Source organism: Colletotrichum navitas (assembly GCF_030913465.1).
Source record: "Colletotrichum navitas strain CBS 125086 chromosome Unknown LY79scaffold_16, whole genome shotgun sequence".
In the NCBI taxonomy this organism is placed as follows: domain Eukaryota; kingdom Fungi; phylum Ascomycota; class Sordariomycetes; order Glomerellales; family Glomerellaceae; genus Colletotrichum; species Colletotrichum navitas.
This window is the reverse complement of record NW_026850562.1, coordinates 1-18,510: the sequence shown is the minus strand read 5'-3', so window position 1 is coordinate 18,510 and position 18,510 is coordinate 1. Positions and strand designations below refer to the sequence as shown.

Genomic DNA, 18,510 nt, shown 5'->3' with positions numbered 1-18,510 from the left:
TCATCTTCCAAGGCGCCCACCCTTTCCCTACCTACCCCGTCTTTCCTCCCCAATCCCCATGCACGATCCTGGCCATCCGATATCCACTTCCTCAGCGGCTCGGCATCTTGTCGTCTCTCTCGCTTCCAGGTCCCTTCCTACCCATCGCTGGGGGTCACGCGGTCCCTCGAATCTATCTGTGGCATTGGGCGTATCTCTCATACGCTCCCACGAGATTATGCGCTAAAAGCAAACCATCTCACAGACGCGGGCTGGACGCTCACAACAAGAACAACCCTCTCCTGTTCCATCCCTTTCTGTCCTGGCTCTCTCTACCTTCTTTTCTTTCTGCTCTCCCAACCTCGGGCTGGCCAACACGATCCTACACGACTCATCATAGTCAACCTAGCGACAGACCAAGACGACGACGACGACGGCAACGACGACAGCCATAGTGACAGCCACAAGACCGATCTGTTAATCAGATAATCACCTTGCCGCTCATTTGGCCACCCAACCACTCCCATCATCGCCTCTGTCCACCTCTGTACCGCCTACGTACCGCCAACTGTTTGCGCTCTCTCTCTCTCTCTATCCCTCTCTCACTTACTAACCCTCGCTCGGGCTGCATCTGCATGGTTACTGTCCCTGGGCGCCCTCTTTTATCCGCCAAAGAATCAAGCACCCAACTGACTCCCACACTTGCTCCTCATTCACATTTCCACCCACCCCACCCACCCCTGTCCAAGGCCACACCGACCTCCGTCCTCCGTCCTTGACATTCAAGCGCCGACGCATCCCATTCTCCAACTCCCGGCCGTGCTTCATCTTCTCAGTCTGGTCTCCATATCGTTCTACTCGCGCCTCTCGCTCATATACTCGATTTCCTCAACGGCTGCTCAGCCCCCGTAGCCCACGACGGCGGCGATAGCTGTCTCGTGGCCGAAAACGCGACGCACACTTGCTACCACCGCCACTACGGGGACGGCCTGATCTCGCTTGCATCGACGCTTCCTTGTCGCTCTCTTCGGCCCCATCAGCCGCCGCCTTGCGAGGAGGAACCAGAGGAGCACGTACAACCCGCGGCACTTTGCGACAAAACCCTACGGCTTTGCATGCCTGCTGCACAACTTGGCCTCATTGTTCCTATTGTCAATATTGTCGCTACTGCAACCACTGTCAAAGTCCTAGTTGTCGTATTCTGCCGTCGATACAATCACATACTGCCATTTCACTCCATGGCGGCTTAATACCGCCTGCGCTGCGAGCCACTACCACCTCCAGTCGCAAGAACTATGACTGCGTCAGCTGTTCAGAGCCACTTGCAACAGCCAGCTGGGAGCGATTGCTACGACCCCGATGACGTTCTTCCGCACGACAGCCCACGAATGCAAGCTCACCGTCCCAGATTACAACCATCGCCTAGCCCACCGCCCGAACTCGGCCCCGGCTCGAAGTCATTACACGGTGGCCGCAGGGTTGGGCCTATCCAAGGCGATGCCGTTCTAGTGGCTCACCTCGGAAACGGCAGGCTACCAGACGTCGCTCACACAGCTGCTCTGGAGCCTCTTGCCTCTGACAACGGATCCGAAGACGATTCATCCTCTCCAACGTCTCCCGATCGCGACATGGCCAGGACAGCTGAGCCTTTCGATCTCAAGATCCTTGCGGCTGGCGCCTTGGCATTCAGCGCGACCGACACTCCTGCTACTGATGCGATCGCTGCTGCTGCGACATCCAAACTTGACCATTCACGCCCAGAAGATGGTTCAAGAGCTCAACACGATTCGATATCTTCAGGGATTGGAAGTCACGACCTACCCATCCGCGATGAGCGCCCAGCTTTGGCTGCCCCCGCCGTAGTTTATTCTGCGGGGGACCACCATGCGCCGCGCCATTCCGTGCCCAGTCTAAGCAACGCCGAGATCACGTCTCCAATAAGCCCCTCACAATCTGCGCCTGGCGGCCTGCCTCCCCTTCTAGATTCACCTACTTCAGATGGAAGTGGGCACGGCCCATTGCCATCTATAAGGGCACAACTTGGGGACCTCAAGGATTTCAAGCGCTTAGCAGAGACTGCCATGAGCCCGGAGAACGAGCTAGGACCCGTACGACACGCGGCTTCATTTCCACGGTCGCCTCCGGCCAATGTTCCTCGATTGCCATTGTTAGCCGGGCTTCCAGTCAGTCAGGCTTCACCACCTATCTCCCCCAATGAAGGCTTTCGAAGAGAGCTCCCATCACCCGCACATAGCATACCTTCTCTCAGCCCGTATTACTATTCGTCTTCCTCAAGCGGTGGTCGTCACCGCCCGAGTGCCGACTACAGTAGCGGGACAGCAGAGACCCCGAGCACGGACCAAACCGTTTCAACACCCGCCCACTCCGTAGCAGAACGCATGAGCATCGATGGTCTTACAAATCCTCAAGCTGGCTACGTCTGCACGTTCTCAGGGTGCAATGCTGCGCCTTTTCAGACTCAGTATCTGCTTAATTCGCACGCCAACGTGCACTCATCAGCGCGGCCTCACTACTGCTCAGTCAAGGGTTGTCCTCGAAGCGAAGGCGGCAAGGGCTTCAAGAGAAAGAACGAAATGATAAGACACGGTCTTGTTCATGATTCTCCTGGATACGTTTGTCCTTTTTGCCCGGACCGAGAACACAAATATCCTCGGCCAGACAACCTTCAGAGGTGAGATTATTCCCAGCCGCTTGGCCTCATCGCACCGAAGCAAACCTTTCTATTATCTTACGCAAGAAAGGGTCGCTACTGCTTTGTTGCCATTCTAGTCCCATTTTTTGAGTCAACAAGATATGGAGGGCTTGGCTAATCAAGTACACAGACATGTTCGTGTACATCATGTGGACAAGGATAAGGACGACCCGCTTTTGCGGGATGTCCTGTCACAGAGACCAGATGGACCGAATCGAGGTAGGCGGCGCCGAGGAGGCCCTGCCTGACATGAAACTCGGCATGTTTTCATGATCTACACGTATATACCCTTTTTCTTTTCTTTTTCTCTTTTCCGTACTGCGCTTCTTCGACTTCTTTTTGGGCTATGCACTCCACCATCAACACTCTATCAAAATCAATAACTTTGGGTTGGTATGGCTGAAACAGGCTCCAGGACAAGGTTTAGTGTAAATAAGGGAAGGGGTTTGGAAGCTTTGGAACGATACCTGCGGTTTACATGCTGCTGCTTTTTCTTGGTTGAGTTTTGGGTTACTTTTCCCTTGCGGTAGGTGGTGGCAATCCTTTGTTTTTGACATACGCCCCCAGGGCCCTTTGAATTGGCACGGCACGATTTCATGATGGAGCTCTTTCTGTCTCGATTGCGAGATTACGGCGTTACGGTGGATTATATACCACATTGACGAGTCGTTTGTGTGACGTCACGTTCTGCCTTTTATTCTATCTTTTTTGCCTTCCCCTCACAACTGCGACAGCGGTTCGAGTCTAGTATAGGCTACATTCATCTCAGCTGGATGAGGGCGGCTCTCTTTCTCGGGTCATAGGCTTTTGGGGGGGGTGCATCTATCCGAAGTGTGGCCGATCTTTGACAATCTACATCACCGAGCTGAGCCAGATGCTTGAACATCCTTTCTGTCTTGTGCCAGCATGAGTCTTTCTTTTCCTTCGCTGTGCTACAAGAGGCCTAACCATCGACGATTTGCCAGTCACCGACGTGGACCGCATTGTCGCTGAGAAACTCCACTTCGATGCCTTGGCAGCCTTGCTGGCTTCCGAGCTGTTCCACGACAAGCCACAATTGTTCTTGTTGCAGACGGTCAGGCTCGAGGTCGAACTCAGGTGTTCGGACTGCCATTGTAAGCTCCCGGAACTCGCCACCGCCCGAAATGGCAAGCACCGATTCCTCGGGTCCCCTTCCGTATACGAGAGAGATGCGGACGGCTGTCGTTGGGATATGTTGACCGTTCCGTGCAGTTAAGAGAGGGCAACGTGCAACAACTTGGGCCCGAGAGAGTCTTGTCACCGTGACAGGCGCTCGTCTCTTTTCTTCTCCCTCACTGAAGGCAATGGCCGGTGTGCGGGTCCGCAACAGGCCAGCACCGTCGCTCAGAACAGGCTTTATCTCGCATTCCACCTGAGAGCCTACGCGCATACCAAAGTCGGCAAGCTGTCCTGGCTCCCACGTTGAGCAGACGATGGTATAAGTGCCAGGCTCCACCAAGGGAACCTGCACGAGAGCGTTACCTCTCCGATAGTCGCCAGAACTGGACACAACATCCTTGACACCGATCGATGTGACTCTCTTGCCGTGAGCCCACACCAGATCGACGTGAATGGCCACCTCCCGATCCCCTGACGAAAGGAGAATGGAAAGCGGCGTGGCTCTCGGAATTAGTATGCTGAACTGGGGGTTTTGTGAGTACGTGATGAACGAGGCGTTGCCTCCCGCAGTCCTCCTCGTCCAAGCACTCGAAAACTCTTTGTAGTGCATCATCTCTTCCTCGGCAGGCCTAACCTCGAGGGCCGCCCGCGAGAAGAGAGTAAACGTGCACGAGTAGGCGTCTAGCGGCAGGTCCTGGTGGGCCATGACAATAGTATAGGGCTTGCCGGCGCGAAGCTTAAACTTGGCCAGTGTCTGCGGCGAGTCCACATAGGGACCCTGGTACACGAAGCCCTCTCTCACTTGAACCTTTTTACCTTCGCTCTCAAAGATGAAGATGCTCGTGAAGCCTAGCTGCCTTGATACCGCCGCTAAAGAAGCCGACTTGCTACGTGCGATGTCGAGTTCTTCATCTGCAAAGTGTCGGCTCAGCAGGATCCATACTGTCTCTCCGCTACGTGAGAGTACTGAGTATTGCGGGTTGTGTGCGAGGGAGGACGTCATATTCTTGGTCGGCACGCGCCACGTAAAGTGATGATCCTGCCGGTGTGTGAACATGTCCGGATTCCAGTTGAGGTACATGGACTCAAAGTTTTGGGCAACATCCTCGACCGAAATCCAGAAAGAGCCAACTGGCCTCGAATGCACCAACGACGCTGGCTCGACAGACACAGATGTGTTCACCAGTGACAAGGCCGCCGATTTTTCGACAATTCCGGACGACCCGACGCCCTTCCAGACAAGACCATCACACCACGGGTTCTTCACAAGAAGCCGGCGGGCTCCAGGTGCGGAATCAATCTCCAGTACTGCATAATCGTGCTCACCAACAAGACCTAGGGCATCTTCTTCCGATTGGGTCAGCCGCCCAGTGCCCAATGTGATGATAAGGTTGCCAGCATGATACGCCTCCCTGATGCTGTCCCATGTGCCTTCAAGGTCAACGTCCTCGCTGTGGCTTACCATTAGTTATACTCAGTCGATCGCCGCTGAGCGGGATTGTACGCACCTTTGAAGAAACAATTGTTCAGGTATCCACCCGGTGATAACCCATAGATCTGTGCCCGAGTTGCTGCCAGGGAAATCATAGCCTCCACGGACCTTGAGATAAGCTTTTTCCAAGAGGGCGGGCCAGAGCAAATTGGGATTCTTGCGATCAACAACAAACAAGGCGCGGTTATTCCGAGAGACAGGTAGCCGGTCATCCACAACGACCTGGCGAAAACAACCGTTAAAGTGCATGCGGAACATGTACTTGCCATTTTGAGATATTTTGGGTCGCCCTTTACCATGGTCATATGGAAACATGATAGAACTGAGGATCTGGCCAAGATAGTTAGCGATAGCCCGCTGCCAGGATCCCATCACGGTTGCAAACTGACCGACCGTCCATCACCTTGGAGAATCTTCATGGCAGCACACAGACTGGCTACAACTGAGCAATCTGTCGTGACATCTTGGACAAGGTCACAATCACTTTCCGAGGCCATGAAATCCCTGTCTACGGTTTCTTCTCTGGCATGCTCCACGGGACGTTTCCAGCCTTCAAGGATAGACTCTTGCCTGGGAGACATTGTGTATTTTGCCGGGTCACTGGTTCACGAGAGTGAGTTTCCTCGTCGATGCAGCTTTGCGCGAGCAGGAAATGTGAGTGGTCTGACGTACGAGAAGACATGTTTTCCTTCAGGCAGGGAGAAAGTGCTGTCAACAGGGTCAGACTGCCAGGGCGGGAAGATATTGCCGTGCAAGCGAGAGGAGCGCAGTAGAATGGCCCTCTCACCGGAAGGTATCTGGCGCACCTGACAATCGGGGTTCGATGTCGAGGTGATGACAGCCATTGCTTTGGTTGTGGTTGCAGGAGCATTTCTGGACGAGAACTTTAGTTGCTCAGCACGAGTAATGAGTCCCTCGCACTTTTTTCTAAAACGGACGCGGTCGGCGGATGAAGTGGCTTCTTTGGCAGCCTTCATGTACAAGTCGGCAGCGGCAATCGCATGATTCAAAGCCTCGTGACCCGAGGATCTGACCATCAGGGCCTCTTCTCTCTGCATATTAGAACAGTTGTCAGTCAAATATAGCTTGCAACATAGGTTCCATCTTCGTCAGATTCTCACTTACGATAGCTTTAGCTTCCATCGTTCCCACCAGCAGCATTGCCGGAATAGGATCCAGCGAGTGAAGTAGAATGGATACGGCGATGCAGGTTGCGCCAGTGTCAAAACGTGTTGTTTCAAACAGGCTAGGCAATCGAGCATTGGTGGGCCAACGTCGACAGTATCAACAGGTCACCGAAGTCCTTTATCATGAGAGCCAAGACCTGGTGTTATGAGTGCTAGAGATAATCCGCTGGGCGTTGAGAGGTGGGGCTGAGTTGAAGAGGAGAGAAAGGACTTTGTCGCTACTATCTGAGCCTCCTGGGACGATTCTCTGTGTCTTCTGACTCTCTACCTATACAACACAGGAGTCAGCTTACGCCGAGGCCTGGGTTGTGGCTCTGTAGCTCTGATATTGAGCTCAGTTTCGTGGGGGCAGCGGCGGATCTGCTCGCGGGGGAGGGGTCGATGGATTAGTGAGAGGAGTGACGAATTGGACTGTGGTGGGACGAGACGGAACGGAGCGGGCGCTCGATTGGGGCTGTGCAAAAGCAGATCGGCTTATAGCAGCAGAGTTGGAACTGTCGAGGCTTAACGAACGACGGCAACGGGTCAAATCAGACCGAAAGACAAACGATGGATGGAGGCAATCCCAAGCCGGACCGGGTCGGGCTGTATGCCGTGGCCAAGCAAAGCCGTCAATTTGAGATGATGGGGATGAAAGAGGGCGAGCGGAATGCGACGACAAATCAGAAGGCGAGTTAGCGACTTCGGCCTTTTTGGGCTTCCGGGGAGAGGGGTTAAGTTGGCTTGGTTGCTGTCGTGTTGGCGGAGAAAAGACATGTGTGCAGCCGTTAATTCGGAGCAATGAAACCGGCCACTTGGCTTGGTGCCTATTTCAAGAATAAAGAGTTGATCCAAGGCACCTCGTGCAAGTGCCCCTCCACGCGTTCTAACGTTCCCAGGTATCCAGCTAGTGACTACTACCTGGGTACTAATTGTTGCTCTTCAGGCGACACAACGTAACCCAAGGCTTAATCGTTTGACTTTTCAGGCTTGCATGTAATTATCCGTAGTACTGTGTTCTGTCCTATAACAGGCACCGTTCTTTTGATGTTACCTCAGAACGCACTGGGCGGGTGGAAACAGATGATACCTCAAGGACCATAGTCTGAAGGTGGAACAAAGTGCAAGTATCCAGGGAGGCGAAGAGGGCGAGATGAGCAATGGCATTTCGCAGTAAAAGCCTAGACATGGATGAGTTGGGAATATTGAAACAGACGGGGCCACAGTATCAGTGTCATCTAGGTGCAGGTCTGACAACAACTCCTTCCATGACTTGCCCGGCGTACCGTAGCCAGTTGACCATGCTTACCAGTTTTGCCTTGAGAATGTAGATTGGTCCAACCCCGCCAGCCCCATGTTAGCCAGGCGGCCCTCACTAGCACATTCAGCTTGTCGAGACAACCTAATAGACACTGGACGGCAATAGATATATTGGATGTGACCACTCCTCGGTCTACTTTGTCGAAATGATTATGCAATCCGTGCCGAGCAAACCAACATCCCTGGAAGGACAACAATTGGGCTGTCTGTCCCTCCTGATGATTTCGGCTCGGAGGATGTACTCGGACATAGGTACATTACTTGGTGTGTGCACACTCGCTGGATTGCGCATGAAACCATAAGCGACTTATCTAAGCAGTTACTGGTTTGGAGACGGACCCTCTCAGACCTTATATACTTAGATAAGCATTCTTTCTGCCGAACCCCCCCACTAGGTGACCTCACCGATTAGCCGAGCGCTCCTATGGCGGTCCCAGGTGGTCGCAAAGGCCGAGGTCGTCGATTCGAGCGCCAGCGCAACTGCGCAAGTGCCAGTGTCGCGTCGGCGGCAGCTCGTCATGGTCATGGGGGAGAGCCCGTCAACGAAAGCGCTTAAAGTTTGGACCCTTCGTCTCGTCCAGCGCATTTCAAGAGATTTGACTTCTTCCTACTGTCGGCGACTTCCATATTGCTGATTAACTCGCGTACTCAGTGTTCCGATTGCCTCGTCAGATTGCTTCCCGTCATCGTTAGAATCCAAGGTCCCCTTGCTCGCCCCGCTACCGCTCTCTACCTCGGATCTCGATCAGTGCTGAACGCCGACGCCGACGCTGCTACCGACGAGGAATTGGCGACCCCTCCCCCTTGGTTACAACCTGTCCAGTTGTTGGATTGGCAAGAAATCCGGCCAGTTCTATTCAGCATCGAGTTGAGGATTCTTACGATGGCTGCGCAGTCCAAATCAGCACCCATCTCGCCATGGGGAAAGGCCGTTGCTGGCGCATCCGGCGCTGTACTTGCTAACGCCTTGGTGTACCCTCTTGACATGTGAGCATTGCGACTGCCATGATGTCACGCCTACATTCTACCCCCTTTTAATCTAGCATAATCCGACTGATGCCTGTCCGGCACAACCTAGCTTTTCATGATTGAATCTAGCTAACAAATCTTTTGAAAAGCGTCAAGACGCGTCTCCAGGTTCAAGTCAAACCCCCGTCCACCGCACCAACGACTGAACCGGCCGACCTCGTTGAGTCTCACTACTCGTCTACTTGGGATGCCTTGAGCAAGATCGTTGCCGATGACGGCCTCAAAGGTCTGTATGCCGGCATGAGCGGCTCTCTCCTCGGCGTTGCTTCAACCAACTTTGCCTACTTTTACTGGTACTCTGTCGTTCGTGCCCTTTACCTGCGCTCGGCCAAGACCTCTACGCCACCTTCGACAGTGGTTGAGTTGAGTCTTGGTGCCGTTGCAGGTGCTATCGCCCAGCTCTGCACGATTCCTGTCGCTGTCATTACGACCAGACAACAAACCCAGCGAAAGACGGAGAGGAAAGGGTTTGTCGATACTGCCCGAGAAGTGATAGACGGAGAGGACGGTCCTTTTGGCCTGTGGAGGGGCTTGAAGGCGAGCTTGGTACTGGTCGTCAATCCCGCCATCACCTATGGCGCGTACGAGAGACTCAAAGAAAACTTGTTCCCTGGAAAGAACAGTCTCAAGCCGTGGGAGGCTTTCCGTATGTTGCCCCCTCTCGTCCATATTTACACTATATGCACGGACATGCACGGCTCTCGTACTTGGTTTTTGCTGACACTGATGTAGTCCTCGGCGCTGCCTCCAAATCGTTGGCAACCATTGTCACTCAGCCCCTCATCGTAGCTAAGGTAGGCCTGCAGTCCCGGCCTCCGCCAGAGAGAAAAGGCAAGCCATTCAGCAGCTTCGTTGAGGTCATGAACTTCATCATGGAGCGCGAGGGGGTCTTGGGTCTCTTCAAGGGTATTGGACCCCAGATTCTCAAGGGCCTTCTCGTTCAAGGCATTCTCATGATGACTAAAGAGCGGTAAGTGTAGCTCCGAACTACCCCTGTTAGGGGATGATGCGACAGATACTGACTTCATAACTGCAGCATGGAGCTGTTATTTGTTCTTTTTCTCCGCTATCTCAGGACCCTTCGTACGAAGCAGTTGCAAGGCATTGTCCAGAGCACCGCGGCGGTTCGCAGCATATCCTCGGCCAAGCCTCTTTGAGGGGCGAGGAGGACCTCAAGCCGCATTTGACAGGTGAAGAGTATTGCATAGCCAGGGCACCGAGAGGCAGGGCAATGTGATTTATGGCATCATACACGGCAAAGCTGAACAATATCCGACGGACCTGGATAGAATCGGTCGCATGCGGGTTAGGTCAGATTGATGATGAGCGAAGCAAGCTTAGAGGCTAAGGGGAAAGGAGTCAAGTCACTGCAATACAGACGAGGAGATAGGTGTCTAACCGCTACGCTATCCGGAAGCAAAATGCATTGCCTATGTTCCGAGCTTTTGTATTTGATAAACTACCTATTGCTTCCTTTCTGCTAGCAAAGTTCTATGTGAACATGACCAATTCGCCATGCAGGTAGGTACCTGGGTGTGTTAGTCATCATGCTGCAGGTATCTTACACTAGTCACTTGAAAGGGACATCATGGTGTCCACCAGCCACAGTGTGGCGCTCGGCAGCCAAGACAGACCGTCAGTTAGGGCACGCAAATTTCGATTCCCCACCACAACGTTCGTCCCTGCCCACGCGCACCCACGGCAAAGAGACTCGATATCCTGACTTACTCGAAATCCCCCGACTCACCACGAACTTCAGACTTTAGTATCCAAAGTTAGGGGCACCTTCCGACCGCAGCAATGGCCAGTATGTTTACGATCTTTTCTCCTAATTCTGTCTATCTACTACCCAAACAGCCTGACTGATTTCGACCGACAGAGTCCAAGAACTCCTCGCAGCACAACCAGTCGCGCAAGGCGCACCGTAACGGGTACGATTGAACCTTCCAACTCTGTGGCCTCAGGCGAACCAGTCCCATTCCCATCTCGGCAACCAAAGAGAAGAGAAGAGAAGAAGTAGAAGAAAAATATTTGAATGCTGACATTGCAACTTTTTTCCGTATGCAGTATCAAGAAGCCCAAGACCTCGAGATACCCGTCGCTGAAGGGTACTGATCCCAAGTTCCGCCGTAACCATCGCCACGCGCTTCACGGTACCATGAAGGCTCTGGTACGATCCCTTCCTGTCGTGAAACAATTCCAATCGTCACGGTTTCGTCTACGACAGCTACTGATATGGTCTACAGAAAGAGTTGAAGGAGGGCAAGCGCGAGACGGCATAGACGAAGAGGTGTGCTTGCAGTTATTGGTCTCTTATACAGCGCGGCTACAACGCATTGGGGCATTAGGGAATCAAATGAAACTGGCATATGAGACACGCCAGCACGAATCAATCAACCGCGATTCGAACCTCTGAGTTCCTCTATACGTGTTCAAAGGGATATCTCTTGTTATCACTGCTCCCTTGCGGTCAATGATTGGCTTTGAAATCTCATTCTGCCTCGAGGGCTTCAATGTCCCGGACAGGATGAAAGCGCTTGACTCAGATTCCCAACTCTTGGTATCATATGAAATGAAGGGTGCAACAGTGACGAAATAAGTACGGATGCTGGGAGAGTATGAGCATCGTTGAGCAGTCGTAGTTACGTTGCAGCTTAACACGTTTACATGTCATGTTAAGGTCTATACGCTCAACACAAGTCTGCCACAAATCTGTTATGCCTCAGTGCGAATGATGATTGTATGGTTCCTTGTGTTACTGACAACGGCTGCCATAAGCATATCTGCCTGGCTGACTTCCTTATCCGTGGGTAATCATGTGTCCGCACACGATGTCATGAACAGCTTTAGACGCGAAGAAATGCAAACACAAAAAGCAAAACTCCAAGCAGATTAAAGGAGTTGAGTCTCCGTTGTGATGAGATACTATCTATAATGTCCAATGCAACCCTGGTGGCAGAAGTGGGGCCTTGGAATCGACCTTTCTCTTCCCGACCGTCACCTACTTTTCATACATTTCCATTTCCCTTGTCAGTCACCTCTTTTCAATTTAGACTGCTAGCAGGTACAGTACATCCACCTGAGGACTCAATTACCGTATTCATACTGTGTATTGGAACCGAGTGCCTCCCCCCACGCCTGGTTCAGGTACCTGGCGAGCCTCTCCGTCCGAAGCTACAGGCAAGGTAAGGTAGGTTGGGGGAAATAGACGCCGTGGACCACTCCCTTTAAGGCCTCCCCCCCGCCCACTGTTTACTTAGCGGACCCCAGGCCTCGTCTTGGAGACCCTTGTGACTAAGCTGTTCGCGCCACGTTGCTGAACCCTCCTTTCGTTCCCCTTCGTTGGCAGCTGTTACATGAACAAGAGTACGTCTCTTCAAAGCAGAGAAGGGAATTTCGTCTTCTTTTTCCCCCCCTCGCCTTCCCCCTCTCCCCTACCTTGCCACACACCCCTTTACTTGGGTAATACTCTTCAGACGACGCCAGCCTTGAACATTGTATTACCTGCCTGGAAGCAGCATTTCTTGAATAATTCCTGCCCGCTTGCCAGAGCATCCTACATTTGTTCACTTGCCCCTCACCTCCACTGGTTTCCCCAGTCAGCCTGGACTCGTTGCTGGATACCGCAAAGCACGTTCAGAATTACACTTTCTCCTCCCCTATCTCAAGACTGTCTCTTCACCTCTCGTCCAACCATCTCCTGCGACCCCGAGACATTACTATCTTGGGACCTCGTTGAACCAGACCTAGCTGCTGTGCCAAAAAGATATGTGTTAAGCAGGTCCCTCATTTGATCCCGACTCCTTTGAGGTCAGCAGGTTTCTGCAGGAGCTTTGGGTCACCGAAAACGTACCCTTCGATCATCTATTTGCGCCGTCGGAGCTTTCCCGTCGCAGCAAGGAGAAGAGGAAAAGAAAGGGTAAAAAAGGACAGGCCGTCCTAGTTTTACCGTCTAACCTGAACGCACAACGCGACCTGAGAAGAGAGGGAGAACCGCTTTTTGCTCTCAAGCAGCGTCCCTTATTGCCAAACTGCGATTGCGCCGAGCCTACATCTGCCACAGCTACACCGCAGTCCTCGCTCAGCGAGTCTTCACTGGACTCGTTTGCCCACTGATTCGATTGACCTTGCCGTCATTCGAAATCTCGAAACAGCGCCGGCCCCTCCTTGTCCGGGCCGACCCCCCTTCCATCGCCAGACAAAGACACGACACCCTTCACTGGCCACTGGTATCGTTTCATCTGCCATCTGCCGACTCTCCACCGCACTTTTCGATAGCAACCTTGCCACCGCTTCCAGCACGACTCCTGCCTCGTCGTACTTGCGCTGCCTATCGACAATGCTCAATATGTCTGGCAGTCACATTGCGGGAAACCGCAATAGTACCCCGGAGGCGAACACGACGCCTACGCTCCGCCCCCCTTCCTCGAGAGCTGTCGGGGCCAACAGTCACTTGAGGGCTTCCGCCGACATGGCCGCACTCTCCAACTCATCTCCCTCGAGCCGTATCCGCCCGTCGTCCGACTTTTACGGTTCTCAACAGGGCCAGGGCCATGGCAATCCCGATACGGATCCCCAAGACAAGATCGCGCAGCAGTGGATTGCCGACATCGATCAGTATGAGACGACTTTGGAAGAGATGGCTGCAGCTACTCTAGACCAGGACTTCAAAGATGAGCTGAGTGCTATTGAGCAGTGGTTCAGAGTTCTTAGCGAGGCTGAGCGCACTGCCGCTCTTTACGCCTTGTTGCAGCAGACAACCCAGGTCCAGATTCGCTTCTTCATTCAGGTCTTGCAGCAGATGGGCAAGAATCACCCAATGTCCGGCGTTCTGTCCCCAGCCAACTTCGACAAAGGTAAGTATAGTCTATGCTACCTACCTTCTCTGACAGCCCAACGCTAATCTGTTACTTCTAGACCCCATGTCGAACCGCCTCAGCGATGCCATGAACAAGTTGAACGTTGACTCATCGCGAAACTCTCTTGCTCGCCCCTCGAGCACCGCGACCGGTAAGCGACAGTCGGGCCTTGATCCGTCTACCATCAATGCTATGTTTCCGGATGCCGCTGCAGCTATCGCGACCGAGAAAGCCAAGTTCACGCAACAGACGGGCAACCCTCCCTCGTCTAACCGTAATAGCGCTATAGGCGATGCTCGTCAGTCCCTGAATGCCCCGACAATTGCTACCCCTGGCGACAACCACGATTCAAATGGTCAGAACCAGGCCTCTCATTGGACTGGCGGTGATCAGTCTGGTCAAGTATCTAAACCCCATGCTGGCCAGCCCCCAATGGGTCAGTTTGTCCAACCGCCTCCGTCGGGTGGTTTGCGATCCCCTCGCCCGCAGATCTCGGGCAGCCAGAACATCCAGAACACCACCTTGACAGCCAGCGACAAGCCCGGAGATATGCCACTACTGTCTCCTTACAATCCTAGTGGTGGCAACTGGGCGTCGATGGTCAACACTCCACTCGTGGCAAACTTCAATGCCAACAGCGGCACGCAGGCAGACATGGTTGCAAACGCTACGGCGATGAAGTTAGCGGCACTTTCAACTGTCAACAACCGCTTCGCCCTCGATGATGTCCGCAAGTACCGTCGTGCCCGGTCCAACGATGCTCCGGGTGCTCCTGGCCAGCAAGGAATGCCACAAGGTGCCCAGGGTGTCAATGTTCCCGGTGCCAATGTTGTAATGATCAATGAGCATGGGCAGGTTCTCAGCCGCGAGCAGATGCTTGCCCTGCAAGCCCAGAACATTGGCTTTGGTCAGCATCGATCTCGGCCCAACTCTCCCGGCATTGCGATGCAACCGGGCGGTTTTGGGCCTATGGCCTTTGCTTCTCCCCAAAACAACGGTTTCCTAAGTGCTTATGACGGGGCTTCTCCCCTACTCAACAACGGCATGCCTTCGGTGAATGTTGGCCAGTTAGGCGTAGGCAACCATGAAGGTTATCTGTCAGACCACTCCGATATGGTCCGCGGTCGGTCTCCTCGTGGACGGAGAGGCAGCTCGAAGCCGCCGGAAGACCCGACGGATCCAACCTTATTGCAAGATATCCCATCCTGGCTCAGAAGCTTGCGGCTACACAAGTATACGGACAACCTCAAAGACATGAAGTGGCATGAGTTGATCGAGCTTGACGACAAGGCCCTGGAGGACCGTGGAGTCAACGCCCTCGGAGCTAGGCGGAAGATGCTCAAGGTTTTTGAGCAAGTCAAGGGTAGGTACCGAGCCGAGCGAGCTACGTAGATCACCGGAGCTAATGAGGACTTTATGAACAGATGCCAAAGCCGAAGGCAAAATCGCCTAAGACTGGCTGCGTAAGTTGAAGCCAAGGGTACTGGGCGTTTGATATGTATCCTGACAGTTATGGGGGAAACATGTTCCTGGGGCGGCTACTGGTGTTGTTGGATAGACGACAACCCAGTGAAGAGACGTTTGAAACCTGCAGATGCGTGTACTCGTGAGGCAGCAAAGGGGATCGGGAGGGGGTTCCGAGTGCCTGGTTGAGCTCGTTTTGTGTTTCTGTACATACATAGGAAGATATTACTCCAATTCCGGCTGCGTGCAAGGGAAGGGCTTCACTTTCACTATGCCATCAGCCGCTGATAATTACCCGTGAGGCCTTGAACATTGTTTTGCATCGTACAATCCGCGGGTCGGAGGCAATTGCTTACACATTTGTAGAGGCAACCAGCTTGGAGATGATAAGGCACAGTCTGAGCTGTAAAGTCAACAGCGGCAGTCAAAATGCTGGTGGTAGGAAAGTTGGAGGTGCACAGGCTGCCAAGTTGCCCCGGACTCTTCTTGTAGTTGTTCAGGTAGTAAAGTCAAGGTGGTCTCAATGCGAAATCATGGATGTTATCCGCCACGTGCTTTTGGGGTCATGGCTTAGCTCGCTACAGGTAATTACCTGTAGCTATGAACAGCTTAGGTATGATTGGCTGCCCATCAGTACATACCGAATGCAGACCGAGAATTGCAGCCATGTGGGGAATATTAAAGTTGGTGTGAGGCAGGTACCTTCCTCAGTGTCTTCGTACCTTCTTGGCCCATCCTACCTACTTCGTCAATAGCACATTACCTACCTACCTTACTAGTATCGTATGAGTTTCACGAAGGGTAACTAAGAGCCCCCACGTCTTTCTCTTACTGGCTTCATCAAGAGAGATACTCTGGCTGTTAGACAATGCAATTGTTTCTTTTCCGTCTGCAGTCACCACCACCACCACCAGAATCAAACGCCGTCTCTGGATCGACAGCCGGTCCATTTCTCCAAACTACGATACACTGTCAATGGCAGAGTAAAACCTCACGTCACGGGTTTTGTCGCCGTAGATGAAAAATTTACTCGGTCAAAGGCAGCGAACCACGGTCAAGGTGACTTAGGTTTTTTAGGGGGGAGGGTTTTTTTTATCCTGTTACGGTCTGCCAAGCACCAAGTACTCCATCAGCTCCAAGCTAAAGGTACCGCTCGGTCTGACCACCATCGTTAAAACCCCTACCCAAATCCAATACTGTCGCCGAGACGCTCAACTTCGCTGGATCAACGAAAGTCTATTGGATTTCCTGACTTTTACTCGCCATTATGGACCCAGTTCTACAAGAGGCAGATGTCGCAACCTTCGGCAATGAAAGTGGACTCGATGGCAATAACGATGAAGACATTGTCTCCGATGCCGATTCGGATGAGATGGAACTTCGAGGAGATATCGCAAAGTTTGATCAGTCTGTCCGAGAATTCCTCTCTTCTCATCACGGTGGTGGAACAGGATGCGGCGGTGATGATGGTGAAGGCGACATCGGAAGGCCTCCTCCAGTCCCAAAGAGCAAGAACACAACGCGAGGTGGCGTTCGTGGACCCAGAAAGGCTGCTGAGCCTCGAGGCGATATCAAGCTTCGTCTCGCAGGAGTCAACCAGGCTTTCATGAGCGGCGATTATGCCCGTGCTCAGAACCTCGTCTTTGAGATCATCAGAATCAATGCCGAAACCCACCAAGCCTGGACCGTCTTGGCCTCCATATTCAGAGAGGAGGGCCTCAACGATAAAGCCTTGATGGCTATGGTCATCGCCGCTCATCTGCGGCCCAAGGACTTTGCAGCCTGGATGAATTGTGCGTCATTTGCCATGAACCTTGCCGAAGCTGGCCAGGAGGGCGCCCTCAAGACAGCACTCATGTGTTATTCATCTGCAATCAAAGCTCAGCCGGCCAATCTCGATGCAAGATTGGGTAGAGCTGAAGCAAGCCATCGCCAAGGTTTCTTTTCGCAAGCCATTACCGAATTCTCCCATGTCATCGAACGTCGCCCGCTGGACATAGATGTCGTTAGGAGGTTGGCTGAGGCCTGCGCCGACTCCGGTGGTATGGATGATGTCCAGAAGGCTGTTTCTGCATACAAAACATACTTTGCGCATGCACGAGCAGCGGATCGTGCTGCAGAGAGAGAGCTTTCGTGGCATGACGTCAGCATATACGTTGAACTCTTTGCTTGCGCCGGAGACTTTACAACCGCTATTACGGAGCTCAAGTCACTTTCGCGTTGGCTACTTGGACGCCAGGATGATCACAAGTGGAATGATTGCGTCGATGACAGGGAATGGGATCGTGACGACACGCGCCGTGCTCACTTGCTTTCAACCGAAACTTCTACATACAATCCGTATGCATATGGCCTAGGGCTGCCTCTGGAGTTCAGGGCTCGTCTTGCCTTGTACCGACTGAAGATCCGAGATGAAGAAGAATCGAACGTAAGGTTACCCACTATGTTATTGCTGTCCCCCGAAAAGCGGTCTCTTTTCTGACAGGCTGGCAGAGGCACCTTCAATGGCTAGATCCAACCGAATCTGCCACAGCTACCGCCGTTGAAGATTTCCCTTATCTGATTCGTGATATTGCGGACGAGCTCTTTGCCGTCCAGCGGTATTCCGAGGCGCTCGACTACTACGAACTTCTTCGGCATTCCATCTACGGTCAAGATGCCACCTTACTGTTGCATCTTGGGCGCTGCTACCTGACAAAATCGGATCTGGTTGCGGCTGAAGATTGCTTTCTGGTAGCCATTGAGGTCGACGAGAGTAACATTGATGCCCGCATCGAGTTGGCCAGGATTTACGAAAAAGCAAAGGAAGAAGAGGAAGCTCTCATTCTTGTCACTGAAGCCATTGCTCTTCAAGGCATCAGCGACGATAGTGACCAGTTTGGCGATGGCAGGGGAGATCCGGGAGGCAATCTCGATCGGTCTGCTCCAGGGGTTCGCGCTTCAACCTTGGGAAATGGCAACAAACCTCGACGCAAGCGGGAGACCAAGCGTGGACCGGCTAGCAGCAGAATCGTTCGGCCAAGATACCGGCCCAAGAGACTGATTGCTCCGGATCAGCGCATGCAGGAAGAACGTGCGCGGGCCGATGAACTCACCAGGCGCTACGAAGTTGTGCGTAACCTGAAGAAGGAAATACAGGCAGGTGACCACTCATTGATAGCAACTTGGATGACCGCTGCTGGCGAACTGGTGGGCGAGTTCAGGTCTTTCAGAAAATTCTATCCTTGGGACAAATACCTCAAATTCCTTGGCGCTGCCAATGATGTCGTTTTTAGCGCCTCATCTAGAACGCAGCCAGTTCTCTCCGAGTTAGCGGAAAGACTCTCAAAAAGTATGCGAAGAAACTTG

At 53.0% G+C, this 18,510-nt stretch overlaps 6 protein-coding genes across 6 annotated transcripts; 5 read left to right on the top strand and 1 right to left on the bottom strand.

Annotated features, from left to right (window-relative positions):
* The first annotated feature begins 892 nt into the window (after nt 1-892).
* Nucleotides 893-2,826, top strand: LY79DRAFT_105736 (C2H2 type zinc finger domain-containing protein). Its single transcript, XM_060550662.1, has 2 exons — nt 893-2,671; nt 2,742-2,826. Exons 1-2 carry the CDS (start codon nt 1,275-1,277, stop codon nt 2,767-2,769), a joined length of 1,425 nt encoding a protein of 474 aa, XP_060416236.1. The 5' UTR covers nt 893-1,274; the 3' UTR covers nt 2,770-2,826.
* A 667-nt stretch (nt 2,827-3,493) lies between these two features.
* On the bottom strand, nt 3,494-6,760 carry LY79DRAFT_105683 (PALB protein). Its single transcript, XM_060550661.1, has 5 exons — nt 6,450-6,760; nt 5,997-6,376; nt 5,714-5,924; nt 5,341-5,654; nt 3,494-5,283 (listed from the first exon to the last, which is right to left on the bottom strand). Exons 1-5 carry the CDS (start codon nt 6,483-6,485, stop codon nt 3,636-3,638), a joined length of 2,589 nt encoding a protein of 862 aa, XP_060416235.1. The 5' UTR covers nt 6,486-6,760; the 3' UTR covers nt 3,494-3,635.
* Nucleotides 6,761-8,196: 1,436 nt separating this feature from the next.
* LY79DRAFT_546966 (mitochondrial carrier domain-containing protein) lies at nt 8,197-10,362 on the top strand. Its single transcript, XM_060557283.1, has 4 exons — nt 8,197-8,797; nt 8,929-9,485; nt 9,572-9,809; nt 9,876-10,362. The coding sequence occupies exons 1-4, from the start codon at nt 8,694-8,696 to the stop codon at nt 9,994-9,996; spliced, it is 1,020 nt and encodes a 339-aa protein (XP_060416234.1). The 5' UTR covers nt 8,197-8,693; the 3' UTR covers nt 9,997-10,362.
* A 277-nt stretch (nt 10,363-10,639) lies between these two features.
* Nucleotides 10,640-11,121, top strand: LY79DRAFT_668007 (ribosomal L29e protein family-domain-containing protein; the record flags this gene model as incomplete). The annotated part of the gene is made up of 4 exons (XM_060563463.1): nt 10,640-10,646; nt 10,719-10,770; nt 10,907-11,009; nt 11,086-11,121. 4 exons carry the CDS (start codon nt 10,640-10,642, stop codon nt 11,119-11,121), a joined length of 198 nt encoding a protein of 65 aa, XP_060416233.1.
* A 2,066-nt stretch (nt 11,122-13,187) lies between these two features.
* Nucleotides 13,188-15,090, top strand: LY79DRAFT_511083 (SAM domain-containing protein; the record flags this gene model as incomplete). The annotated part of the gene is made up of 2 exons (XM_060554223.1): nt 13,188-13,695; nt 13,757-15,090. The coding sequence occupies 2 exons, from the start codon at nt 13,188-13,190 to the stop codon at nt 15,088-15,090; spliced, it is 1,842 nt and encodes a 613-aa protein (XP_060416232.1).
* A 1,339-nt stretch (nt 15,091-16,429) lies between these two features.
* On the top strand, nt 16,430-18,498 carry LY79DRAFT_511253 (uncharacterized protein; the record flags this gene model as incomplete). The annotated part of the gene is made up of 2 exons (XM_060554245.1): nt 16,430-17,590; nt 17,656-18,498. Coding segments are annotated over 2 exons (2,004 nt in total), but the record flags the coding sequence as incomplete, so codon positions are not given.
* Nucleotides 18,499-18,510: the final 12 nt, after the last annotated feature.

Coding starts and splice junctions, on each gene's coding strand:
- LY79DRAFT_105736 (XM_060550662.1), top strand. CDS start 1,275: ATGACTGCGTCAGCTGTTCAGAGCCACTTGCAACAGCCAGCTGGGAGC. Junction 2,672..2,741: donor CGGCCAGACAACCTTCAGAG/GTGAGATTATTC, acceptor TACGCAAGAAAG/GGTCGCTACTGCTTTGTTGC.
- LY79DRAFT_105683 (XM_060550661.1), bottom strand. CDS start 6,485: ATGCTGCTGGTGGGAACGATGGAAGCTAAAGCTATC. Junction 5,925..5,996: donor GAAGGAAAACATGTCTTCTC/GTACGTCAGACC, acceptor CTCGTGAACCAG/TGACCCGGCAAAATACACAA. Junction 5,655..5,713: donor TCCAAGGTGATGGACGGTCG/GTCAGTTTGCAA, acceptor TATCTTGGCCAG/ATCCTCAGTTCTATCATGTT.
- LY79DRAFT_546966 (XM_060557283.1), top strand. CDS start 8,694: ATGGCTGCGCAGTCCAAATCAGCACCCATCTCGCCATGGGGAAAGGCC. Junction 8,798..8,928: donor TTGGTGTACCCTCTTGACAT/GTGAGCATTGCG, acceptor TCTTTTGAAAAG/CGTCAAGACGCGTCTCCAGG. Junction 9,810..9,875: donor CTCATGATGACTAAAGAGCG/GTAAGTGTAGCT, acceptor TCATAACTGCAG/CATGGAGCTGTTATTTGTTC.